The 27,528-nt window shown below is 32.5% G+C and overlaps 4 protein-coding genes across 5 annotated transcripts; 2 read left to right on the top strand and 2 right to left on the bottom strand.

The window, feature by feature from the left end:
* Nucleotides 1-5,877: 5,877 nt before the first annotated feature.
* LOC111310127 (arginyl-tRNA--protein transferase 2-like) lies at nucleotides 5,878-10,648 on the top strand. 2 transcript variants are annotated; one of them, XM_089748241.1, is made up of 7 exons: nucleotides 5,878-6,167; nucleotides 6,837-6,973; nucleotides 7,146-7,184; nucleotides 7,490-7,640; nucleotides 7,991-9,115; nucleotides 9,495-9,816; nucleotides 10,206-10,648. In XM_089748241.1, the coding sequence occupies exons 2-7, from the start codon at nucleotides 6,856-6,858 to the stop codon at nucleotides 10,323-10,325; spliced, it is 1,875 nt and encodes a 624-aa protein (XP_089604367.1). In that variant the 5' UTR covers nucleotides 5,878-6,167; nucleotides 6,837-6,855; the 3' UTR covers nucleotides 10,326-10,648. The 2 variants fall into 2 exon arrangements, with proteins under 2 accessions (XP_089604367.1, XP_022765019.2); XM_022909284.2 differs by lacking the exon at nucleotides 5,878-6,167 and having other exon boundaries at nucleotides 6,676-6,973; nucleotides 7,999-9,115.
* Nucleotides 10,649-11,845: 1,197 nt separating this feature from the next.
* Nucleotides 11,846-14,621, bottom strand: LOC111310126 (protein yippee-like). The gene is made up of 5 exons (XM_022909279.2): nucleotides 14,254-14,621; nucleotides 12,978-13,021; nucleotides 12,408-12,516; nucleotides 12,267-12,322; nucleotides 11,846-12,173 (listed from the first exon to the last, which is right to left on the bottom strand). The coding sequence occupies exons 1-5, from the start codon at nucleotides 14,347-14,349 to the stop codon at nucleotides 12,089-12,091; spliced, it is 390 nt and encodes a 129-aa protein (XP_022765014.1). The 5' UTR covers nucleotides 14,350-14,621; the 3' UTR covers nucleotides 11,846-12,088.
* A 2,406-nt stretch (nucleotides 14,622-17,027) lies between these two features.
* On the bottom strand, nucleotides 17,028-19,342 carry LOC111310124 (chlorophyll a-b binding protein CP29.3, chloroplastic-like). The gene is made up of 2 exons (XM_022909276.2): nucleotides 18,715-19,342; nucleotides 17,028-17,530 (listed from the first exon to the last, which is right to left on the bottom strand). Exons 1-2 carry the CDS (start codon nucleotides 19,228-19,230, stop codon nucleotides 17,213-17,215), a joined length of 834 nt encoding a protein of 277 aa, XP_022765011.1. The 5' UTR covers nucleotides 19,231-19,342; the 3' UTR covers nucleotides 17,028-17,212.
* A 514-nt stretch (nucleotides 19,343-19,856) lies between these two features.
* On the top strand, nucleotides 19,857-23,255 carry LOC111310125 (high mobility group B protein 3-like). Its single transcript, XM_022909278.2, has 8 exons — nucleotides 19,857-20,158; nucleotides 20,712-20,799; nucleotides 21,014-21,142; nucleotides 21,229-21,286; nucleotides 21,404-21,448; nucleotides 21,937-22,017; nucleotides 22,102-22,182; nucleotides 23,009-23,255. The coding sequence occupies exons 2-8, from the start codon at nucleotides 20,729-20,731 to the stop codon at nucleotides 23,042-23,044; spliced, it is 501 nt and encodes a 166-aa protein (XP_022765013.1). The 5' UTR covers nucleotides 19,857-20,158; nucleotides 20,712-20,728; the 3' UTR covers nucleotides 23,045-23,255.
* Nucleotides 23,256-27,528: the final 4,273 nt, after the last annotated feature.

Below are 27,528 nucleotides of genomic sequence, written 5' to 3'. Positions count from 1 at the left end.
ATAATCAAAAAACGTAAGAAAAATAAAGCACACATCAAGATTTACGTGAAAAACCTTTCAGTGTAGAGGGAAAAAAAAATTACGGACCACCAGAAAAATCTTCACTATCAAATAATAGGTATACAAAGTTCTTCTCTAGCTAAAACTAGAGCTAATCAACAACTAGATAAACAATTGGAGAAATCTCACCAAATAAGTGACTCAATAAATACACCCTAGATTTATTCCTAGAGAGCTTCAAATCCGATCTTCACCGTTCATAATGTAGAACTCTTAATCATAAACCTCCTGACAAGATTTCAACTCAATCGGACTACAGATCAACTTCTGTTCAACCAACTCTCTATTTTCCTTTTTCTTTCTACTTTTTTTGGCTTTTCTTCTTTTTCTACTTAGTTTTCGATACACCCATAAAACAACCCACTTCTTTTTTATTAAATAGCTAGGGCTCTGAGTAAAATGAAAGATCAAGGCCAATGGCCTTTACTTGGTCCAAAACCACTTACATGAGGCTGGACTCCATTTTCCTAACAATCTCCCCCTTTAGCCCTATTAGAAGTAGATTCATCACCATAGCAGTTTTATTTGAAACTTACCTTGGTCAGGGAACTCATTCCGGCCAAGTTACTGCAAAGCTCAAGCTTTTTCTTGGAAAGTATTTTGTCAACATATCTGTTACATTCTTATCAGTATGAACTTTTTTCAATAGCATCTACTGTTCTTCAATCACTGAACGTAACCAATGATATCTAATATTAATGTGCTTTGTTCTAGCATGGTACATGGCATTCTTACTCAAATCTAAAGCACTCTGACTATTACAAAATACCATATACTCTTTCTGATTCAACTCCAATTCAAAAAGAAAACGTTTCATCCAAAGCATTTTTTTACATGCTTCGATTGCTGCAATATACTCAACCTCTGTAATTGACAAAGCAACACACTTCTGCAACTTAGATTCTCAAGATACAGCTCCTCTTTTAAAAGTGAACAAATACCCTGAAGTAGATTTTCTACCATCAAGATCGTCTGTCATGTCAGTATCAGTAAACCATTCTAGAACTGGTTGTGAAACTCCATAAGTCAAGTATATTTTTTAGGTACCCCTTAAATATCTAAAAATCTACTTCACTGCTTTCCAATAAACCTTTTCCAGATTATAAAAAAATTTGCTCACTACACCAATTACATGAGCAATGTCAGGCCTTGTACAAATCATAAGATACATTAAAGAACTGATTGCAGAAGAATAAGAAATACTAGACATAGCTAGTGGCTCTTCCTTAGACACTGGACAAGATTTTTTACTTAGATAAAAATGGTTGGCAGGTAGATTGCTAACTGATTTAGCATGTTGCATGTTGAATCTACCAAGCACTCGTTCAACATATTTTTCCTGTGATAACCACAACTTTTCAGCTCTTTTATCCCGGATAATGTTCATACCAAGAATATGCTTTGCTGGACCTAAATCTTTCATATCAAAAGACTTAGACAATTGTTCTTTCAACTTGCAAACCATATTAGCATCTTGTCTTACAATCAACATATAATAATAGGATAATGAAGTTACCATTAGAGAATTGTTTAACATATACACAAGAATTCACTGTTGTTTTTTTATAGTTATGACTCACTATAAAAGAATCAAACTTCTTGTACCACTATCGCGGAGCTTGTTTCAAGCCATACAAATTTTTCTTTAATTTACAAACTAAGTGTTCTTTTCCTTTCACTTCAAAAACCCTCTGGCTGATTCATATAAATGTTTTCCTGTAAATCACCATGCAAAAATATAATTTTAACATCAAGTTACTTAAGCTCAAGATTCAAACTAGCTGCTAATCTCAGTACCACTCGAATAGAACTTATCTTTACAACTAGAGCAAAGATCTCATCAAAATCGATGCCTGATTTTTGAGAAAAACTTTTTACTACCAATCGAGTTTCGTACCTCACTAATTTGTCACCATCCTTTTTCAACTTGAACACCCATTTATTCTTTAATGGCCTTTTTTCTTTTGAAAGTTTAACAAAATCATAAGTATTATTTTTTTACAATGACTCCATCTCTTCTTTCATTGCTTTTAATCAGTACTTTCTATCCGAAGTAGCCTGTACATCTTGAAAGCTTTCTGGCTCTCCTTTACTGATAACTAAAATAAAATCTAAACTTGGATACCTAGTAGATGACTTACGCTCTCTAGTAGATCTCCTGGGCTAAGACTCTATATCACTTGATGCCGAAAGTAGCTCACCTTGCTGAACACTTTTAAGTAGAAAAGATTGCTCTCCCTGCTCAAAACTAATTGCATCTGGCTCATCACCAACTGTGGCTGGCTCATTCATATCTCCAAGTTCTGTTTCTTGCTCATTTTTACCGTCTGTGGCTCTTTTCTGTGGAATCCCTATCGGTGTTGAAACATCACACTCAACAGTAACCCATGTAGTCTTTTCATTTTTTTCAAAGTCTGTTATGCTTTCTTTTTCATGAAAGATCACATCTTTGCTTTTGATTGTCTTTCTCTTTACTAAATCTCATATCCTGTAGCTAAATTTCTTATCACCATATTCTACAAATACACACTGTGTGACTTTACTGTCAAGCTTTGATCTCTACTCTTTTGGCACATGCATGAATGTTTTACATTCAAAAACTTTCAAGTGAAAGTATGAAGTATCTTTCCCTGTCTACACTCTTTCTGGAATGTCAAAAGTTCAAAGGAACTGATGGTGACCTATTAAGTAAATAACAAGCTGTGTTGACTGCTTCACCCTAGAATGGTTTTAGTAATTTTATCATCCTCAACATACATTTGATTTTTTTCATAATTGTGCGATTCATTATTTCAGCTATACCATTATGCTGCAGTATTCCAAGTTCTGTCATCTCATGCCTGATCTCATGCTTTGAACAATATTCTTTAAAGCCTTTAGATGTGTATCCCCCACTATTATCAGTTCGAATACACTTCAAGGGTAACTTTATCATTCTTTTAACCATGACATAAAATTTTTAAAAATACTACAGTACCTGACTTTGGTATTTTAACATATACACCCAAGTCTTACGTGAAGCATCATTAATAAAAGTAACAAAATATCTGCTACCACCTAATAACTCAACCTCAATGAGACCACATACGTCAGAATAAATTAATTCCAATCTATTTTTCTTTCTCTGAGAACTTTTACGAAAGAAACTCTATGATGCTTACCAAACAAACAATAATCACATTAATCGAGAGACATACCTTTGGTCAAAGGAATAAAAGACTGCCTTACCAAAACTTATAACCCCTTTTTCACTCATGTGTGTCAACCTTTTGTGCCACAAGTTTGTTGAAACATCATCTTCAATGGTATTTACTTGGTTACCGTTCAATTGCATCCATGTCTTATATATTGTGCAGCATAATCTTCTCCTTATAACTACCATAGATCTTTTGAGAAGCTTTCACTGTCTATTCTTTTATCGATTTTCATATCCCTCCTTATTAAAGACATTAATAGCAAGCAAATTCATTCTCATATCTGAAATCTGTCTGATATCCCTCAAAGTTAACATACAACATGTACTAGTTTGTATAACAATATTACCAATCTTGATAATCTGTGACACATTCTTGTTTCTCATCTTGGTACAACCAAAGTCTCCTACTTTGTAAGTTATAAACAACTCTCTCTTAGGAACACTATGATATGTCGCTCATGTGTCAACTATCCACTCAATGTCGGGATCACTAACATGATTACAATCACCATGTGTACAAATCAAAGTAACTGAATCATTATCTGAATTCACTGCTATAACATTGCCATCATTTGAACTCTTGTCTTTCTCATCTTTTCACTCTTGCTTCAAGATTTTACAGTTTCATTTTATATGACCTGCCTTACCACAATATAAGCACTTCACTTTACCTCTAGACTTAGATCTATGTTTAGACTTACCGCGACCTTTTGAGTCCTGACCTCTGTCGATATTTTTGCCCCTATTCTCTATGACCAGAGCTTGATTCTCAGGGTCTACATCTTTTCGTCTTACTTTTTCATTAAGCATATTGTCTTTTACCATCTTCAATGTCACCTTATAATTATGAGCTGAATTAAGAACAGTCACAACTAGAGTATTTCAGCTGTTTGACAATGAACCCAAAAGAAATAACACCTTCATTTCATCATCCATCTTAAGCTCCATAGTAGTCATCCGATTAAATATATCTTAAAAGTCACTCAAACGCTCTGTAACAAATCGTTCATCCCTGTACTGTAAAGTTACAAGTTTTTTAACGAGCATAACTTTATTCATACCTATTTTTCTCTCATACAATGCTGTCAATTTTTCTCAAATAATGTGAGCATCTGACTCATGTGCTACATGATGAAACACACTGATATCAACCTATTTTTTTATTGTGGCCATCATTTTTCTACCTAGCTTCTTTCAACTTTCATCTTTCATATTTGCTAGTTTAACCGAATCACCTAATATTAGCTCATACAAATCTTTGCAGTATAGATGATCCTCCATCATAGGCTTCTAAATTGAATAATTCAATGCTGTCAATTTTATCATACTAATATCACCCTCAATTATCTCAAACAGAATTTACTTCTATCATGGGTTGCTTATGTATCAATGTCTCAAAATAACCCTAGCTCTGATACCACTTGTTGCACCTGAAGCAATAATCATAATAATGCAGAAGCAATAGACAACAATCAATAATAAAAAACGCAGGGAAAATAAAAGCACACACCAAGATTTACGTGAAAAACCCTCTAGTGTAGAAGGAAAAAAAATCACGGATCACTAGAAAAATCTTCACTATCAAATAATAGGTATATAAAGTTCTTCTCTAACTAAAACTAGAGCTAATCAACAACTAGAGAAACAGTTGAAAAAATCTCATCAAATAAGTGACTCAACAAATACACCTTAGATTTGTTCCTGTAGAGCTTTAAACCCGATCTTCACCGTTCATAATGTAGAACTCTTAATCATAAACCTCTTGACAATGTTTCAATTCAATCGGACCACGAATCGACTTCCGTTCAACCAACTCTCCCTTCTCTTTTTTCTTTCTGCTTTTTTTAGCTTTTCTTCTTTTTCTACTTGGTTTTCGACACACTCATAAAACAACCCCACCTTTTTTTTATTAAGTAGTTAAGACTCTGTGTAAAATGAAAGATCAAAGCCCATGGCCTTTACTTGGTCCAAAACTACTTACATAAGGCTGGACCCTATTTTTCTAACAATTATAACCAATCAAACATATTAAGTATTGACAGATTGATAGTTTTTTTTTATTATTTTATAGGTGATGGTGTATGTCCATTCTTAGATGGTGAAATGATTTATCTGATTAATTTTATTAACAAGCAAGACCTAAACTTGTTAAATAATTATATATAAATAATATTTCATTGTAACTTAGTTGTTTATTATTGATTCGGAGCTGAAATAATTGAATTGAAACCTTCTTTAGGATTGTATTATGTACACAGTTTGGGTGCTAACCTATGTTCTTTAAAGGAATTTAGAGCATCATTCTACAAATAAGCAAAGACATGACAGCAGTGAAAAATGAAAATGAATCCAAGGGATATTGGGAGTTTTGATTAAATTAGTTGATTAAGGACCTTAATGGTGCCATAGGGTCATGCAAAATCTTTAAGATTCATACTTTTAATCTGTATTTCACATAAGTTAGGTTAGTAAACTAGCTTGGAAGCTATAAGTTAAGGTTATTAATGTTCTTTTACCCTAATCCTTCATGCTATTGAACTGATGTCAATGTCCTCTTGTTTCATATGTATGTGTCACGGGCTAGGAATTTAAAAGCTTAGGACATGCGTATGGACCATGACATTTGCAGGTCATGGTGAGATCGTTTAAAATTAACTTAATCTGTTTTCAGATTTTCGTATAAGGATTGCAAACTAGATATTTTAGCATGTTTCATGGTTTGTTCCTTTGTTTATGTTGGTTTCATAAATGGAGTGGACAGAATAGAGGCACAACCTTGTCGATTGAGCAGAGCTAATAGCCTGGTTTAAAACTTGAAAGCAATTTAAGATTAATTGAACTCTTTTTTACGTGTTTTGCCAGAATGAGTTAGAACCATTTGTCAAGGCTCTACGAAACATCTAAGATTATCGTAAGTTTTAACGAAAATTTATGTTAAATTTATAAATCATTTAAGGTTGTTTGAAATGAAAATTGAATTTAAATTTTTTAGAGCTTGATAATTTTAAACAGCAATTTGTATGTCTAAAAAATTTTCAATTTATCAAAGAATCCAAATAAAAACCATCAAAATGATTTTGCGTCTCAAAGATTTTAGAATCGGTTATTAGCTGTCCACATAAATCAAATGTGGACAACGACAAGCGATCAAGAAAAGTCAGAATATCTAACGGTTAAGATTTAAGATCACCTAACACGGGTATCGGGAACCAGGGGTTTTAGTGAGCAAAAATTGAAAGCAAATTGTCATTCACAGAATATAAAACTTCTATAAGTCCTTAAATGCAAACATCTAAAACAATTATTCTTCTTTTCCAATTATTATCTTTTTTTTTTTCCTTTCTTTTTCCTACGAAACGAACACATTTTTATAAAAAAATAAAAAATATATATATTTATAAAAACAACATGTCAATGGCGTGGTAACGGGGAAGCTTGGAGTTGATTCGGAGAACAAAGAAAGAAAGAAGGAAAGAGAGAGATTCTTCTGATTTAAAAGAGATGTCTTTTTAAACCCCAAATAGAAGAGCTCTGACAATTCTAGGATTTAAGGTCAATTTTTTATTTTTTGTCGTTTCAGTTGCGGAAAGGAATCAAAAATGAAAAGCGAAGCGAGCAGCAGCAATAGCAGACAAGAGAGCGTAGTGGTCGATTGCGGCAGTCGTCGAAGCTCCTGTGGTTATTGCAAATCCTCCGGTCGAACCAGTATCACTCACGGTCCAGTCCTTTTCTCCTTTTTTTCTTCGATATTTTGTTTGATATGATTGATTTAAACTTTCTTTTGATTTTAGGTATAACTAATAGTTAATTAATTTAGGGTTAAGCTATGCGAAATATTTGTTGACAATTTCTGATTCATTTTTGTTTATTTTTGGTGTTGTTTTCGCAGGTTTATGGGCGCATAGTATTACAGTTAATGATTATCAAGGTTTTTTTTTTTAGTTTTTGGCGATTTGCTAAGCTGTGAACTTAAAATTTTGATCATTCAATTTTTGTTATGTTTAAACAAAAAATCATAAAGTGGAAATGAAGAAAGTGGAATGTGTAATTCAACATTAGAATTGAATGTTCACCTTATGGATATGGATATGTGTAATTTAGAATTGAATGAGAATTTTGGGGTCGTGATCATTAAGAGCAATCTGATTTTATCATTTCTGATGTTTTGTTATTTGATATCGATGTCTATAGATTTGTTGGTTGAATACTGTTTTCTCTATTGTTACTTATTAGATCTTCTTGACCGTGGTTGGAGGAGATCCGGCTGTTTTATCTACAAACCTGAGATGGAAAGGACATGCTGCCCATCTTATACCATTCGGTTGAAGGCAAGTGATTTTGTCCCTTCTAAAGAGCAACTTCGAGTTTATAAACGAATGCAGAGGTATAGTCATACTCATACCCGATTTCTGTCTCAGTTTCTGATTCCAAAATTTTAATCTTGATATCTTTTTCATGTTATCATAACTTTTTTTAGTTGGATTGCTAAAAAAGAAGATACTTTCATGTTCTAAATAAGTTGTAATTGGGCCATTTAACCCCCATGTTTTTAGGTTATAGTGACCAAAAGGGTTTTTTTTGCCCCTTGTCATAGTTTTTCAAATATGGAGATAACCTGCATCAAAAGGCTTAGTCTTAATTATTGACTTACATATGAAATACTATTTCATTATGCATCCACCACATTCTTTTGGAATACATAGATCATGAGTTTTGACAGTAGTGTGTGCCTAGGTTTTTAGATGGCATGCCCGAGCTGAGAAAACCAATGGGACATAAAGACAATCGCAAAACTTCTGAGCATACAGGCAGCTCTGTTCATCATGCAATTTCAAACTCAGCAGGGACTCATGGCAAGGAAGGGGAAAATAAGGCAGAAGAGTTTATGCATCATCTTTCTGACAAACTAGACAAAGTAGTGCATGCATATATTGAAAGTGGGGAATTTCCTTCTGGAATTCAATTGCCAAAAGCTGCTGTCAAAAAGGTGTCACATGCTAAAAGAAAGTTATCAGTTGAAGGATCAGAAGATCTTTTATACTCCAGCAGCATTGCCTTCCAATTAGCAGCTACTTTGAGGCGTACAAAGTCAGCTGAGGACATCCAACAATTACAAATGATAAGACAGAGTGCAGAAGAAAATGATCTAAGCCCCCCATCTATCGCAGAAAAGTTGGCATGTTCTCTGAATCAGCTAGGAACCATTTCTGGCCTGTCCATTAGGGCTTGCAACGGGCATATTAATTTTTATTCTGCAGCAAATTTTGTATCTTCGGATGGATATGTTCAAGTTGTTGCTCAGCCTGAAGAATCTGGGAGTGCAAGTAAAAGTTCTTGTTCAAAGAAGAGCTCTCAACATCCTCAAGGACAAAAGAGGAAGCTTGAGATCCGTTTGAACAGGTCCCGTTTTGATCCCGAAGAGTATGAGTTGTATAGGCGATATCAAATTAAAGTGCATAATGATGCACCAGATCATGTCACAGAAAGCTCATACAGGAGGTTTCTTGTTGAAACTCCCTTATTATTTGTTTCACCATCTGCTGATGGCATGGTTTCTCCGTGTGGCTTTGGCTCTTTCCATCAGCAATACATCATTGATGGCAAGCTAGTTGCTGTTGGTGTGATAGACATCCTTCCTGGGTGCTTGTCAAGTAAGTATTTATTCTGGGATCCTGATTATGCATTTTTATCACTGGGTAAATATTCAGCTCTGCAAGAAATTGGTTGGGTGAAAGAGAATCAAGCCTACAGTGCTAGTCTTCAGTATTATTATCTGGGCTATTACATACACTCCTGCAGCAAGATGAGATATAAAGCAGCATATCACCCGTCTGAGCTTCTTTGTCCTCTTCGTTACCAGTAAGTTCTGCCTCCAGTGATGATGTGCTTTTTTGTTGATTTCTGGATTTTGAATGCCATAATGTGAATGCTTTACAGTGCATGGTGTTAAAGTTTATTAAGGTAAATAACCAAGAACTGGGGGCATCCAGGAATTTTTTAATCATTCAAAATTTCAACCTTTTTAGCATTCAAACTTAATCTCTTCTTTATTTTCTCTCCTCTGTGACCTTTCATCTTAGTTTCTCTATCCATTGCTTGACATTCTTGACTTCGTGAAAATTTTGTCTACAAGTCCTGCCCTTGGTGTATAACTAGAGTTGAATCTTGGATTGCATGTTTGTGACTCTGCATGTACTGGTGACATTCAAAGACTTACAAGCTGAAATAATATTTCCAGGTGGGTTGCATTTCATACAGCGAGGCCAATGCTTGATAAAAAGAAATATGTCATCTTATCTGATATTGCCAGTTTACAAGATACGGGGACCACCCAATCCTGTATTCCTGAAAGTGGCATGGAATTGCTGCATGATGACATTGAACTAGTAGACTCAAATGATGTTCTTATGGATGATGATGAAGAAATGATTGAGATTGAATCTGAGAGTTCTGACGATGAATTGAACCCAGAAACAAGTGGGTTGGTAACTGCAGCAATAGATGATGGTGATTTGACTAATGTTTTAATTGGACTGAAGGGATCTCGACTAAGATACAAGGTAAGTAAATGCTAGGTGCATGTTGGTTTCAGCTCTTACTTGTATGCTAATTTCCAGTAAGAAAAGAATGTAACCGAAAGAAAAGGAGCACTTAATAATCAAATGGCAAGAGGTTTCAGAGATTTTTATCTCATGATTTCCTGTCCTAGTACGTTAGTGGCTCCTTGAGATATTTGTTAATAAAATATTAATGCAATCGATCTTTGCCTCTCTTCCATATAGTATATAAATGCATATTTATTATCAGAAGGCCATATCCATAATCTAGAGAAAGAATCCGGGTCCTTGGATCGGAATCTAAATGTAAACCTCCTTTAATTGTCTCCTAGTGAAATCTGTTCAGCATATTTGTAAATGCTTTTATTCTAATTAGTGGTTTCTTTTCGAAGGATTTGCAACAAGCATTTGGCTTCTCCAATGAAAGGAACTACTTGGAAAAACAATTGCGCAGCTACCAGAGAGTGGTGGGTGTAGAGCTGTCTGAGCGAATGGTTTACTCACTTGGCTAAATTTATTCGATTCACGACTTAGAAATTCAGTCTCAAATCAATGTACCCTCAAGTCTTCCAAGCTTTCTGGTTCCGAAAATTAGAGCAGTTACGAACTTCATTTCTTGGAGTAGGAATCATTTTCACTTAATCAATTCAGTTAAGAAGCAGAGATTCCTAATCCAGGTTTATTTATCGTGCTTTACGCGTGTTTAACATATTCTCTTGGTTTGGCAATTGAAATTGCTTTGAGTTTATGCGATTCAGGAATTTGAATATGCTTTCTTCTTGTTGTTACAACATATGCCGTGAAATAAAATTTGCTTTGCCTCTTTAAGCAAAAACGCATATTCTGACTTTGTGTTCAAATCAGGGCAAAAGAAATGAACCAGTTATGGCTTGAATCAAAGAATAATCTAAAAGTTAGGTGCTTCTGCCAATAGAGCATTTCTGGTTGATGGCATAAGCCTTAACTAATTTTTTCATTATACCATTTGATGACCGGTTTGAGAAGCTACCCAATGGCTTGAAGATCCCATCAACAAAGGATTATCCGAATATTCCATGTTTTACTTTTCCACATTCAATGTATTCCAACCCAGCCACCGTCTAATAACAAATAAACCTATGATCTCATAGACTTTGATTCCATGAAATTTATTACAAATTTTGAAACGATAATCATAAATTTTTAATCAAAATCAGTTAAATAAAAAATTATACTTATCCACTTAAATAGTTAAAACAAAGTTTATTTGTTTGTTAAGACAAAATTTTGTAATTATAACTAAATCACATCAAGATCTCGTGATTACTAAAAATCAAAAACTCTTGTGACGTTGCATGATTTATTAATAAAATATTTTATTTTAAATTTTAATAAGATTTTAAAATTTAAATTTCGATAATTTTAAATAAAAAAATTCTTATTAGCACTAAAGAAAATGAGGGAAAAAAATAAATTATTAAAAGTTTTTTTGAAGGGGTTGTTGTAGGATAATCTCAACTACTAAACCACTAAATTTAAGGATAATATCAATCAATTACGCATCTCAAGGTATTGGTGCCTGATTGTTGGGATAGTAGGGCCTGGTCAGATACTGACTGATTACGTAAATGTTAGTCTTTTTATAAGACATAAACTCAATTAGAATAATCAAATAAATGAAAACTTTATGTAATAAATTTGACAAATATGAATTTATTGATAATGGTGGTAAATCCAACTTGTTCAAGTTATAGTTGCGTCTGTCACGCAAACAACTGACCACACAAAAAACAATGAAAGATGATACAGCTTCTATTTTCAGTATTAATTTGAATGGGAAATGGAGTTCTTGATCAACAATCAACAATCTCCTATCAATATGTTCATTTTAGATTACAGATTTTTGACACCTGAGTTGGAAAAACTGATCAATGACTTCAATGGATTATGAACCAAAAAGAAGAAGTGAGTTGAACTTCCACTTCATTTGCAAATGATTGCATTAAAAACAATGCAAATGATAGCATTCTGAGTAGAGATAGAAATCCTACTATGAGTTCATCAATATCAACATCTGAAACTTCAATTTGCAACTTGCAACACAATATTCAGTCAGGTTTGAACATTGGCTAAATCAGAATCAACATTTCAATGTTTCCAATCATGTTATTCACAGCGTGTTGGGCATGTTGCTTGAATTAACGAATGCCCAGTTTTAGGGATTCACATGAGCTGAATGAGAATAAAGGGTTAAAGAATGTACAACAATCAGAACTGCACCAGAATTCATTGTTAATCAAACATCATCTGCATCACTCCCACCGACATGCATGCCATGGCTGAGCCAGTAATTGCTTCCATCAGGACCAGACACCTTAAACCTGCTCAACAACGTGATCCGGAGAATCTCTATTAAGAACATCCCCTTTAACCAGAATCAAAGTTTCTCTCCATATTTCAGATTCTTTACTCACCGTTCAAGGACAGATTTTCCTTCCTTGTATTTCTGGTTCTTCTCATGGGCAGTTTCCTGAAAGAAACCATCCATGTAACTAACAGCAACAAGTAAAGACACATAAACCATTGAATTTTGAATATGTAACACTAAAGCTTACATATTTCCACCCAACAATTGATCCACACCCAACACAGAAGATGTCAGCCACAGTGTGCAACCCCGTTGTCATCATTCTATCTTCATTCTTCCCAGCAGAAACATTCACTCTGCAAAATAATGGGAGATTAGAATTTATCTATGAAAATGAACATTGTGTCTAGATAACTTCAAATCTCATTTTCTCAAAAGATCATGTAAGTGATATGTCCTGAAGTCCATCCTTGACTATCCTAGTTCACTGTTAAGCACATTAAAATAAGATACCTGCAATCCCTGTCTTCTAAACTTGTGCTTTTGAGCAATTGAAGGCTATTACCTTGTCTAAGAGAACTAAGCAAATTGCTAGAATCAACCATGAATTCAACAAGCAGAATTATTTCTTATGTTTTAAGCAAGACATTACGAGCACAACGTAGTTCGAAAACCCCTGGCTAATCGTGTCATAATAGAAGTAACTGGCACCTTACGACATAGGCAAGCACTGGAGTTGTTGGCCATGTCCAGAGTAATCTAGACAGATAAGGTATTAATGCATAATGATGAGGTGCCTAAAATTAAGAAAACTTACACCTTACTGAAGAGATATGCTCTCCCATGCCTGCAGTGGAAGGACTGAATAAAAGAACACAGGCAAAACACATAGTTAGAAACTGTGCTTCTAAGAGAACTCCAACCAATATTTTCTTGGACACCATGAAAATCGTTAATATCAATATGAAAACAAAAAGGAAAAAGGAAACTCCAAATTATGAACTACATCACCATGCGTATGAAATATATAATTGCTCAATTCTCATCTAGAAACTAAAGGTAAATTAATTAAAACGTTAGCAGTTAAGCACAGTTTCCATCTCTAACACAATTATCATCCACTAAGTCAGGTATATGCATTTCAACTTTCAAGTGATTAACATCAGTTCATAATAACGTTACCATCTTCTTCACAGTAGCATGGCTTTCAGACTCGGTTGTTAGCATAAAGTGTCATCTATCACAGAAACAACCATTCAAAATCTAACATTCATATCATCAGTCAGGTCATGTGATAGACGCAAATAAAGTGAGACATACAAATAAGAATTCATGCGTTGTAGCAGTAAAGGATAAATTCGGTATCCCTGCATCTTTTGGAGGATAAACGAGGGGAAAGAACTCCCACACCAAACCTAACTACTTTCTGATTGAGACTTAGGTTTCTTGTGCTAACTTGGGTTTCTATATACTATGATAGCAGGCCATACCACTATAAAAGGAATAACATTTCCACATAGCAAGTTTTATCTCTAGCACAAGTCCTTTCAAATACAAAAGAAAATACGTATAACATCAAATTAGTCCTAAAGACCAACAATTTGCCATCATCATAAAGTGCCAAGGCCTTCCAGAAGACACCAAAGTAACATCTATTCTTAAGAGATAACAATAACAACATATATTGAGATCCTCCCAGCAACCAGTTTATCCTTGATAATATATAAAAGAATCATTGAACTTCCAAAAACAAAATACATAATTACATTGCCCCCACACTCTACAGATTAATTTCAATTCAACACAAAACCAGAAAAAACCCACATGGATTATCCAAATTCCTAGTTTAAAAATAGAAGAAATTCAATCTAATCAATCATGGAGTTCCATTAATTATAAAGTTTCATCCAAAAAGAAAATGTATGCTATGCAATATAAAATAAGGGAACCTTAGATGTCCCCTAATCATAATTAAAACCATCATTACACAAACACAGAACAACCAAACAAGTTAAACGTCATAGATGAAGGTTTCACAAGATTATCAGACAAAGTCAAAGGAATCAAATTTAAAAAAAAAAAAAAGGAACAACCTTGGAAACAATATCCTCAACAACAGCAAGATGGGTTTTGCAGTGCTTGCAACTATAGATCTTCCCTTCAAGATTCACCACAAATAACCTCCCCATCTATCCACCACCCACCAGATCTTTACAAAACACAGAAAAAAAAAAAATCTTTTTTTGGTATATCAAAAGGGGAAAAAAATGAAAACTTTGAATACCAAGATATGATTTTTATCACAAAAAAGAAACAAAAGATTGATGATAGATGAAAAGGGTACTTAGAATTGAAGAAAATGAATGGATTGCATATGAAAGAAAGAAAATAAAAAAAGGGGGAAATTATAAAGAGCAGAGAAAACTTCGGAGTTTGGGATAGTAGAAAACTCTGGCTTTGCGGCTTTGGCTTCTTTACTCTATCTCTTTGTCTATGTTTTGCGTAGGCTTCAATGTATTGAATAGTTTATTTAGCCATAAATGTGGACCAAAGAAGCTATCACATTTCACCATTTATGTTCACTTTTTTCTGTAGAGTGGAACCTACCAAGACGCGTATCATACGTGTTACCCAAGTTTTGCTTTGCTCTTTATTTTACTACTAGGAGAAGAAATCCCGTTCCTTTCGTAGAATCCGATGTTGGTTTTTATCTTAAGGCCGAAGCTTAAGAAATACAAAAATAGAAATTGCATGTGTTCAATTAAATTTTAATTTTATAAAAATTTATTTTTAAGAAAAGCAGAGAATCAAGCAGCAAATTTTAGTAAATATTTTTAATGAATAATGAATGATAATTAAGTTTTATTCATGAAAAAATTTTAATTACTTGTAAATGTTATAATTATATTTTTATATCATAAGTATGTATTTTTATTTGATTAATCATGTTTTTGTTAAGTTCAATAATTTCAAGAGGTAGTTCATTTGGTGATGTCAATTGTCATGCCTCCTAATTACACAATTACAAATTGAAAGAGCCAAATGACAACAAGTCAAATAATTACTGGATAGCTATAAAGAATCAATGGACAAAAATTGAATTCACATGCCCACGGTCTTGCTCAATCACTCTCTTTGTTCTTTTTTTATTTTTTGCCTTTGACCAAACTAAACATAACTATTGTATATATATTTTGATCAACTTCATCATTTGTTTTGTACGTTTTATATAAACTCATTCATTTAGCATCAACTTTATGTTTGGATAAGATGAAATTTACATCATGGAGAAGTTAAGAAAATTAAATGATTAATAAATTATTCGTTTAATCAGTTAGATTTATTTTTTTAGATGAAAAAATATTAAATTTAAATTTTATCAATGATCATTTATTAAAATCATCTCGAATGTATAATTTATAATCAATTATTTTAAATTATCAGATATGATATATTTTATTTTAATTTAAAAAATTAAATAATTTATCTATCTTTAAATTTTTAAAATAAATAAATGTATTCGTCAATTAAGAGAGTTGGATTCGATTTTTTTTTTAATAAATAACGAAAGACTAAACTTGCATGTTGGATGGGATTATTCTTGGCTTTTGGGTTTTTTTTTTTTATTTATTTATTTACTATATATGTAATTTACAACTTGGGTTGGAGTTTGGACAGTTGTGCAACACAATCCAAAAGTATCATGCCAATCTTTGCCTTATTGTACCTAACCCACCACCCGAGACACCTATTTGAATCAAATTTAATTTATTTTTTTAAATAATTTATAATATATAAATTTTTAAAATTTGATGTAAATCAGAATTGATTTTTTTTTTAAATTAGATCAATCTAAAATAAATTTTATCGGTTTAATTCATTGATTTTTAAATTTTAAATTTTTTTATGTATTATTTTAATAAAATTTTTAATATATTTAAATAAATTTTTATATATAATAATTATTTTTATTTTATAAAAATTTTAAAAAATTATATAAAAACTAATAAAAATATATAATTTGATAAAGTTTTCTTTTGTTTTTTATATTCTAATCTAAAATTCGATTTGAACTTAATATATGTATTTAATATTTAAATTTAATTTAAATTAAATAAAAAAATTGATCCAAATTTAATGAAATATTACGATTTCAAATTAATTTTTGATTTTTTTAATTTTTTAAATTTTTTTCTCACCCCTATAATCCTTATTAACTATGATGATTGACTCTCTTCATATCAACAATAATGCAAGATATAGAACGTTTGTTTCATAAGTTTAGTTAGATTTGGCATTTGGTAAAAGGCTTGCTTTTTTTTTTTTTTTTAACTGCTTTTAAGTAAAACAAAGAATTTTGCTTCTTGTTACTTTTAAATGGTTCCATTATTGTTACCTTTTATTTTATAGTTAAATTATAATTAAAAATACCTACCAAAAAGTAAAAGTCACCGCGCACCAGTCATACCTTTAATTAGATATAATGAAGTTGTCTTTTAGAATATAATTAACTAATATAAAATCAACTCAATTGATTCGTATTTTTCTTTTTAAAAAATAATGTTAATAAATTTAAAAATATATATTTTTTTTACTCTCAGCAACTTTCTTTGTTAAAAAAATATAGCAAAAGTAATAATTAGGGTGGGATAGGGTATAGGTTTTGTTGCAATGGTGAATCTGAATTCCTTGTTTCCCTTTGTTCAAGAAAACCTACTCCTATATTTTAGTGTCTATAAAGTTAGAATGGGATGATTATTTTCGTCAAAATGGGACAATAAATTCAAGGATTATGTCCCAAAGAGCTCATAAATCCTTATTGTGTTTGGCCCATTAATTTTACTTTTCTAAAGTCCATGCTAAGGTCTTTTTCATGGCTTTTCTCGATCATGATTGAATTGAATTTTTTTTCAATTTGATGTACATATTAACAAGTGGCCTGTCCACTTAGATAAATGCCATACAAATAAGATTTCTCCAGTTTTTTTTTTTTCTTTTTACAAGAACATAAAATAAAATTATTCAAATTGTTATCCCAATATAACCATCAAATTAATTGTTAAAGCTAGCAATGAAGCTGATAGGACCCTTTCCAGTTGTTGCAGCCTGGATTCCAAAGATGAGGAAAGCTACCATGGCAAGCCTGGAATGCTTGATTTCTGCGAGTTTCAGGTTGTCAATTTTCTGAGGATCAGAGGCTAACCCAAGGGGATCAAAGTACCCACCAGGGTAAAGCCTTTTCTCAGGGTCAAGCTCAGCATTCCTCTGAAACTCAATGTAACCAATTACCAAAACCTCTATCCATATTAGTGTGGTCAGGCTAAAAGGAAGTGGCTGGCCAAGGTAAGATGATCCTTCCACTAACTCAACCTGAAAAAAAACAAAAAGAAAAGAAAAAAAATCCAGCACCAATAAAATAGAAAAATCAGAATTTAAATACAAAATTTATCATCTTTAATATGGCCAGTGGATATCAAAATCAACACGTGTCATCATCACTTCATCAGCCAATGCAATCGTAAAATTTTGCTTGGATCACAAGAAGACACGTATGTATATATTGAAGAAACCAAAAAATTGGTGTGTTGCCATCCAGCCATTTTCATATGGTCCCAAAGGGTCATCTTTCCCTTCATGCAAGGAAAGTGTCCCGCCAAATGGAAGATCCTTTTTTTTTTTTTTTTTTTGGGGTGGGGGGGCGCTGATTTAAGTATTTCGATCAATAATCTTGTATCCAACATTAATCTTTTTCCTCCACTCATCTCACCTACTCTAGCTCTCAAATATTTAATTTTGCTCCCAAAATAACAATAAATTTATAAGTTTAGGTTGCATTTACATATAATTATAATAAATAAATCATGTTGAAGAGTCCATCTATACTATATATTTTTGTATCATTCCTAATCACTTACCTAATGAAGAATTGCCAACTAAATATAAAATAAACTTAAGACCCAATTCACTAAAGAAATAGTAACAAATTTTGACAAACTTAAATAACATATATAGGGATTATATCCACTTCTTGCTAATAGCCATTTAATTAAAACACAATCACATGCATTTCAAAGCCTAAGGTTCAATAAAAGACACAATAACATATAGTTTACATTATTTTTTTTTTAGAATTAAACATTTAGTTTACATATGAATCTAAATGGAAAGTGTATTGTTGTCAGATTAATTATATAAATACTCCTAATTTAATTATGTATCAAATAATACAAATATTAATACGAATAACAAAGGCATTTAGTTAAAATAAATAATCAATTGTGACCAATAAATAAATAAAATAAATGGCCGATAACAATTTTGAGTTAATCAGCTGATTTTAGATTTAATATTTGAAAGTATACTTTTGAAGTTATACATGTTCTTGAAAAAATCAGGAGATGATGCTGTTAAAATGTTTTAAGGAATGCCTAAAAATCTACATTTTAAGAGGTTTATAATACAATTCAAATTATAATATAATATATATATATGTATATACATACGTGAAATTTGCATTTAATATAGTTGATTAGTACATTATACTACGTATGTACCTTTCCTGCGTCTTGCCATGCAACGCCAGTGAGTGCCTCAACAGCAATAGCACCAAGACTTCCTAACATTGCCCATCTCCCATGAATCAGCTCACACTCTCTGAACCTTTGAATCCCAAACACCTCTGTGTACGGCTGAAACGGGGTCGGCTTCAGCTCCGCCGTCTCGTTAATCACCCCTATAATCTCACCAGCCTCATTCTTGGCCAAGTTCTGATCCAATGAGTCAAAATCAAACTGCAAGTATTCTGCTGGTTTAGCAAAGCCAAAAGGGTCAAACCCTCGGTCTCCGATCATTGTCCCATCAAGCCATTCCGGTGGGTTTGCACCGGGGAACCAAACAAGGCGGTCAGATCGTGGTTTTGGGGATGCTTTTTTGGGTGGTGGTGGTGCTTTCTTCTTGCCAAAGTTAAAGCCAAACCTTGCTTGGATTCTACCAGAGCTTACGTTAGGGTTGTAGATACGGGCACGGAAAAAATGTGACGTGGAAGCGGCTACAGTGGTGGCTGTGGCCATGGCTGAGGGCTAGGCGGTGGTGCTGATGGAGTTGCTAGAGAGTTGTTGGTTTGCAAAATATATAATACTATGTTATATTGTTATGTCAATACTCAATAGGGAATAATCTATTGACAAAGTTTATTTATGCCCACTTAGTTTTTGGTGTTATTATTTCTATCAAATTGATGGATGTGAATGGGAAATTTAGGGCCCTTATTTCTGCCTTATCTCTTTGTGGGTGAGGTTGGATGGCTGATGACTTCTTCACCTTATTATTTTGTGGGGTCATTTAGGATTGTTTTGTCATTTTCCATCATAGATTTCATTTAAGGATTCATTTTAACCAAACAATTAGGTTGTTTTATAATGGAAAAATGATTGTTTTTTGTGCCCAAGATTGAAGCAAAAGAAATTTTCTCTATCTATATGTCTATAGGGGAACGAAATTACAATTCCTTCTTTTTCAAGTTATGATTAACATCAAGTGGACAGAATTTACGTAGTATTTGCTTAATTGTACAGCAAGGAAGGAAATAGAGAGAAAATTGAAAAGATAAATATTGCTCAGCTAACACAGAAGGGGACCTATTAATTCTACTCCATGCAAATAAAGTGACAAAAGTCGTGTACAGTAGTTTCAAGCAGTAGACTTGGTTTCGATGACAACCAATGAGAAACCAATATGTCAGACATGTTAGATACTCCGCCAGTAACATGATCATAACTCCGAAACAAAGCGACAAAAAGCACCCACAGTCAACTTCCTCACTATCCTCCCAAAAGTTGCCTCATATCACCCTAATGGACCTCCCACGATTATCTTGTTGGCATCTTCATCTGTTCTTTCTCTGCTTTTAGTTTTAGTACCCTCTTTCCTCCTATTCTCTACTTTTTTTTTCCTTTTTTATTTGCAATTTCTTGGGTTCTTTTTTCTTCCATTCAAGAGGTATATTTCCTTTTACAGTTTTTTGCATATATATTTTTGTTTGTTTGATCTAATATTTATCCGTTTTTTATTGCTGTTTATTTGTTTTGATAGTTTTATTTTTGTGCAAAGTCTTTTGTCTTTAGTTGCGATCCTTGCTGATCTAGTTTTATTTTCCTTGTATAGCCTTTGATTCCCTTTGCAGGTTTTTCTATCTGGGTATTTCTGTTACTTTTATGGTCTGATTTTCTTTTTCTGTGTATTTGTTGATGAAAGGAACACTGGTTTGACTTTCATGTTTTATGACAAGCTTGTTTTCCTAGAAATTTTTAGTTTTTTATGGCTCAAACTTCCTCTTTTTGGAACTTTTCAACAAAATTTGGGTACAAGATTGAAAATTTTGTTAAAAAAATGTAATCTTTGTTGCAAATAATACGACTTTAAGTACAATGATCCTGGAACTGTAATCCTAGATTGTTCATTCAAAGTTGTCTCCCTTGTTGACTATAATCATATGAATCTAGATTCAGCATTCCTTGTTAGTTTAATGACAGTTTTAAGTGTGTTATTTCAGGAAGCTTTCTTGTAAGGATGAAGGCAACAAGGAGTAGAGCAGCTGCAAGGAAGGACAACAAGGAAGCAGTAAAGCCTGTTGAAGACAGGTTATTTTCTTTTGCTCGAAAACTTCTAATTGACAAATGTTGTGTAATGTCTGAGTAACTTTGTTATTCTGAGTCTAACTTTTGGTCCATGTCATTCTTGATCAAAAAGTCATTGTTTCAAGCATTATACTTACATTACATTTAATTCATTCTGGTTATTTCCTTTTGTATATTATAACAAGAAATGAATAGTGTGTAAATTTCTTCTCTTTAGGATTATTGGAAAGCGAAAGGCAGCAATCCGGGCTGATAAGAGTAACAAAAAACGCGCTAAGAACGTGACATCAACCAAGAAAGACCCCAACAAACCCAAGAGACCTCCCACTGCTTTCTTTGTTTTTCTGTAAGTTTCCCTCGGATGGTTGTAACAAAAGTAATGAAATTTGAGTCCATCTGCAAGATATCATTCAACTATAAATTTGGTTGCAGAGAAGAGTTCAGAATAATTTACAAACAAGAGCATCCAAAAGTGAAGGCTGTCTCTGCTGTAAGTAGCAATCTGTTATCATGTGTTTACTTGATTTGGAAAATGCTGCTGTTGAATTTTTTATATCTCTTCATCTGGAATGTCAAATTGATTTTGTCACTGGATATTGTGATGAAGGTGGGCAAAGCAGGGGGAGAGAAGTGGAAGTCCATGTCTGATGCAGTAAGTTCTCAATATCACCTAAAATTACTTGTGTTGGTTGGGATGTGTATGGACAATGAATTATGTCAACCACAACTCCGATGGTCGCCTTTAACTTGGAAAATACCTTGGATTCTGTTTGTAAAGGTGATGCATAAAACTTTCAATGTGGCTCCTATGGACCTGGCTATGCACCAATCACATGTTCGACGACTTTGGAACTAATATGGCATGGTCAAGCCAATGCCAGTTTTGTCTAAACTACAGGGGACCTAGATATTTGGTACTGCATAGGGTTGGATGGTGGATTTTGAGATATGCATCTCCTGATTGATGTCACAAGTTGGAAATTTATCACATATATTAATTAGTCAAATTAACTAGTTATGGGAAATGGAATATAAAGTTGTTAGTAAGTTCTTTTCTCTATCTGTGGCTTGATTCTTAGCATTTTGAGAGTCAGTGCCCCTCAAATCCTTACCTAATCTTCCATGGGTTGCTATTGGTAGGAGAAAGCTCCATATGAAGCAAAAGCAGCAAAAAGGAAATCAGAATATGAGAAGCTCATGGAAGCCTACAACAAGAAACAGGTAAATTGTCATTCTGTTCTTGAGAAAGAAATGCATAATTTGTCATATTTTAGATTTCTCTCGACTTTTTTTTGTCTAACTCAGGAAAGTAGTGATGATGAGGAAGAAGTTGAGTCTGAAACATCAAAATCCCAGGTGAATGACAAAGATGATGAAGAAAGTGAGGTAATCTATTTAAGCTAAGAATACTTGCCTTGTCTACCTTGTACCTGAGTTGAAAACTTTCACTTTTGCAGCAGTTCTTTGTTATATGGTAACAGTTTTTGCATAACTATAGTGTGGTCTGATTTGGTCATCTGCTAAACTTTTCTGATTGGTGTATTTTGCCTATAAGCTGCAATTGAACATCCATTTAGATATATGTTGCTCTGAGCAACATATCTGAAAATACTGCAGATTTAGTTTTGTATCTGTTGCAACTACATCCTAATCAATGGATATGGTATTTTGATTATGATTTACTTCCATCTCTTTATAATTATGATAGGCATTAGCTGAAATGGTAAAAACGTGGTGGGATTGTGGTAAGTATGAGGTTCAAATGTTACTGATGATAAGATAGAAGTCTGTCCACAAATTTCAGTAGTCGCTTGACTAAAAATTCTGTGTTTGAAATTTACCGGATGAATCATGCCCTAGCTACTGTACTTTGGGATTGCCTTGAGTCCTGCAAACTCTCAACTAACACCTCAACTATAAATTTTCGCTCAGAAACCCTAGTTAATGATCCTTTCTGGTATGTTTTCATATGCTTGCTGGTCTAGAGATGTAGCTGAGTGAAGGATTGCTTGTGTCAAAACTTTTCAACACTTTGTTGGTTTATTGGTGTATTCAATGTGTTGCTGCACTGCATCAGTATTAAAATTCAATTTCCTCATTGCAAATCATAATTGACTCTGACCATATTGATTCTCTGCTATTAAAATGTTCAAGTTTTGCATATCTATTTCTCTGATAAATCCTGATGTCAGTTTGCCTTTTGCAATTGTAGGAGGATGAAGAAGAAGAAGATGAGGATGATGACTGAATCTTGCATGGTTCCTGATTCAGTCCTGTAAATGAACAATGCTACAAATTCTGGCTTAGTGGCTTTGTATGATAGTATGTTTGAGTTATGTCATGTGTGCTTAGTTTTTTGAGGAGAAAGAAAACACAGCTCCTTTATTGCCATATTAGTCCTGTAAGATTACTTACTGCATCCGGTCGGCTAATATATACTACCTCATTATCTCTGTGAATATGTATCTGAACATTCTACCTCAGCCTTGCCTGCAAATTACCAACTAGTAACACAGACCAATGTATTCAAGTCCAAAGAGGAATAGGGCTCAATTCTTCAGTTACTGCTCTGTGGATTCAATCAGAAACACATGTAGGGTGTGTTTTTATTTTTTTCACTTTTATAGTTTCATTCTTACTTCAATAGATTTTAATTCTCAAGAGATGCATAGTTGCATCTACTGATCTCAAATGAAACAATTGTTTAGAGCCTGCGGAGACCAAACACTTTCTATGAAAGATTTGCATGGAGATGAAAAGATGTAACTACAACTTTCATTCATATGCTAGTAACTACAACTTGGTCCAGATCAGTTTCTAAGTATGAATAGCTCCTCACAATGAGGTTAGACAATAGATCAGATTCGGGTCTAGCAAATTTGGGCCAGCTTTTTCAAAGGCATCCATTTCATCATGGAAAAGAAACCCAAGATTATAATTATCAGCATCTTGACCCTACAATGACCCAAATTCCTAAAGGGCTTTGGCTCCATTCCAACAATCTGCCAGACACATGCTAGTGGGATTTTGATGTCCTGCTTTCACAATGAGATTAAGGGTGCATATGAAATTTCATGGGAAGAGATTCTCATATATTAATTTGAAAATTGTAAATTTCACTTTCATATATGTTGGATCTCGAGTCGCTGCTTTAAGGTATGATTGATCAGGCATGCTACAAGTTACTGTAAAGTTTGAACTTTACAGAATTAAACTAAAGGTAAACCACTTTCCAGGCCATAATTATAGAGCATATAAAGTATTGTCTAGCTTTTATACATTAACAGCCTTTATGATCAAATACACGGGCTGTAAAGTGAAAATTCACGAGATGAACCATCATTCCACACGTGTTGATGTCAAAACATGTTGTCGGAAAGTAAGCATTGATAGCCACGTGATCGTAAAAGACAGGCCAAGTGGAAAGCAAAGTGCCACTATCATCATCGTCGTCATCAAAGAAGCAATGGCAAAAAGCCATGAAAACAAAGCTATAACCCACAATTCCTACACTCCGCCATTTCTTTTTCTTTTGTGTTTCTTATTCTAATAATGATTTAACATCTATAATTCAAGCTTTAATCATTGTTTTTCATGATCTCCAACATTAATCATTTCCAATGTCAGTTCCAACGAAAGGAAAGAATAAACAAAATTAAGAAACCTGTTTTTGCTAATGTGGGTTTGTTTGTTTATTCGACCATGTCCGAATTTTTGTCGCACCAATTCACGCATGCACGTGCGGTGGGGCTCCGATCTTAATTATAATTATTATTATATAATCTTATATTAGTTTTAATAATTATGATTCAATTTTTAACTATCTCAAAAATAATAAAATATGTAGTTTATTTTAATGTTTGTGTCAAAATTTTAAATTGAGGGTAAATTATAAAAAAAAAAAAACTAGTTAAGAATAAAGATAAATGGGTATGTTTTGCACTTACGTTCCGATATTCAAATTAAAGATTAAAATATGAGAAGTCAAAAAGAGAATAAAATAGAAAAATAAAAAAAATAATCAAATAAATAGATAATACATAGATTATTCTATTAATAAAAGAAATGTGAGAAATTTGTAAAGTAAAATAATGATATAATCGAATTGATATAACATTATATATATCATTTAAAAGTAAAAAATGCTTTTAATTATCTAATGACAATCTTTGATGAATAAAAAAATAATTTATCTTTTGAATCAAAAATACCCCTAATATTTAATTAAAAAGCTCATTATCTTTTTCTAGCTATCATTTTACAAGGAAAATTATGATTACCATCAAATAAGATTGTCATTACTTAATTATTTCATCTTAATTTTCTTTTGTTGGACAAAATAAAAGCAAATGAACCATACAATGGGAAGTCATTACCCTATATTTTCTTGGTTTCAAAATTACTTTAAAGTAGTTCATATCATTGCTTTGTGCAATGAATCCGACTCCAATTACTTCACACGTTTTTTTTTTTCCTTTTAGCCAAAGGCAGCTTACTAGCCTGGGAAAAATAATAGTCTATGACTTGGGGATGGGAATCATGGAAGAAAAAAAACTTGGATTCACACACTGTGAAGTGAAGGAGAGAAGACATGAATGGCAGGATATTAGTTTCTGGCAAAATCAAAGACAAAGAAAAAGGAAAGCAGACAATGAATGATTTCAAATGAACCTATGCATATAATTAGGCAGCTTTGTCCCCATTTTTAAGAGCAACAAGCAAATAAATCAAAAGATGAACAGCCGATAGCAACCCCTGGATACTGCTTTTTTTACTTTTTTTGTTTCTCCTTGTCAAAAAGATTAAAGATGGGAAATTTTGGCTTAAGTCATTAATAACTTGGTTTATTAGTGAATGATTGGTGGGCAAAGTCAAGCAAAGTCATGAAATTGCTGCAGTGTTTGAAGAAAAAATTAGGCATAAACAGGATGAGAGAAGTGTGGATTAGAGACAAAGAAACCAAACCCCCAAAGATCAGAAAGGAATTTGGCCGACCAAATCATTCAAAAAAAAAAAAAAACAATCACCAACCAGCATTTCTAGGGAGAAAACAAGGGAAATCTTAGGTAAAAGTTTGTAGTAGGAATTTTCTGAAACCACATCTCCAATGGAAACAACCCCAAAACTTTTGGTAGTGATCTAATTGCATCATATCACCTGAAATCAAAAATTAAAAAAAGAAAAAGAAACCAATTCAATGCGTAAAGCTTTCGTTATGCATGAATTCCGGGGAAGAGTCAAACTCACTGAATCTAATATAAATAATCTTATCTTACATTTTCATAAAAAGTTAATTTTTTTGACTCAAACCCTAATCTGAAAATAAAACATAAACTCCATTAAATTGTATAATATTGTTTGTTTCGGATTGATGATTTGTTCTTACGATTCTTTTGAAAAAAAGACATTTCGATACAAAAGATCAGTATGAGCAGATTTAAAATTAGAAAATTATCAGTAAAATATATTTTTCCTTTTCTTTCTTTTGCCAAGATAAATATTTTCCTTTTTCCCTCATTCAATTACGAATAAAGGGTGGAAATTAATTGGGAAACCATGTCCCTGTTTATAGTTTAATAACCAGTTAAGCGAAACTGAATCTAGCAAGTTGAGCTTGTCTATTGTTTGCTATTTTACATGAAATTAAAAGAAAAACACAGTTATCCAATCTCATTTAGCTTGTTCATTTATCATTCATGGTTACAGAAACCGAAAAATCACCTGCATCTGCAAAAGACATTTGATAACTTTCAATTTCACTTGACAATTGATATATACGATTATGAAAGCAACAAACACAAAATCAAATGATATCCACTCAATTTGTCGTGTATCATTTGTCTTTATCCTTATTTGTACTATCTTTTAAACATTTTCAACTAATTAATCTATCACAAAAAAATATAAATAAACTCAGTCAAAGATAAGAACAAAGAAATTTTGGAGGGAGAGAAACTGAAATAAATAAAAAAAAAATTAAGAATTGATTCAATTCATTAGTTCATCATTTCAATAGTAAATGATTTAAATTAGGCAAAAAATATAAAAAAAGTTTTAAATAAAAACTTGATAATCATTTAAATTTTTTATATTTTATTATGATTAATCAAACTTTAAATTTTTTATTTTAAATCAATTAAATATTTAAATATTTATTTTTTCTTAATTAAATCTGTATAAATTTATTTTCACTCAATTAAATCATTAATTATTTTTAATAAGAACTTAATTAATGAAAATAAATATTTAAAAATATAATTAATTACAAGAAAAAAATAAAAATTTAAATAATTATTAAATTTTAATTCAAATTTGTTTTGTCTTTGTATTTCAATATAAGAGTACCCAAGATTTTTTGTCAACATTACAAAAAATGTAAACTTTTGATAAGATAAATGAAAAAATTGCACATCAACACTCTTAACTTAATAATTAAAACGATTTATATGTCTAAAATTTCATTCATAAAAATTAAAAAAAAAATGGAAATAGTGGTTTTCATTTTCAAAATTTTTCAAGACAACAATTGACAAGATTTTTCAATAAAAAAAAATATCTTTCTTAGGAGTTTATCACAAACCAAAACAAGAAACTAGTTGTTATGTAGTTGCTCTCAATGCACCCAAAGATGGAGGAGCTAAGCTATAAGCTATAAGCTTTAGCTTTGCTATACCCAAAGAATCAACCATTTAGCCAGAGGACAAAAAAGGCTAAATTATTCCCCAAAAATTA

This window comes from Durio zibethinus, chromosome 19 (assembly GCF_047325235.1).
Source record: "Durio zibethinus cultivar Kanyao isolate XHJ-2024 chromosome 19, ASM4732523v1, whole genome shotgun sequence".
NCBI classification, from domain to species: domain Eukaryota; kingdom Viridiplantae; phylum Streptophyta; class Magnoliopsida; order Malvales; family Malvaceae; genus Durio; species Durio zibethinus.
The sequence above is the reverse complement of the archived record's forward strand: the minus strand, read 5'-3'. Positions and strand labels throughout refer to the sequence as shown.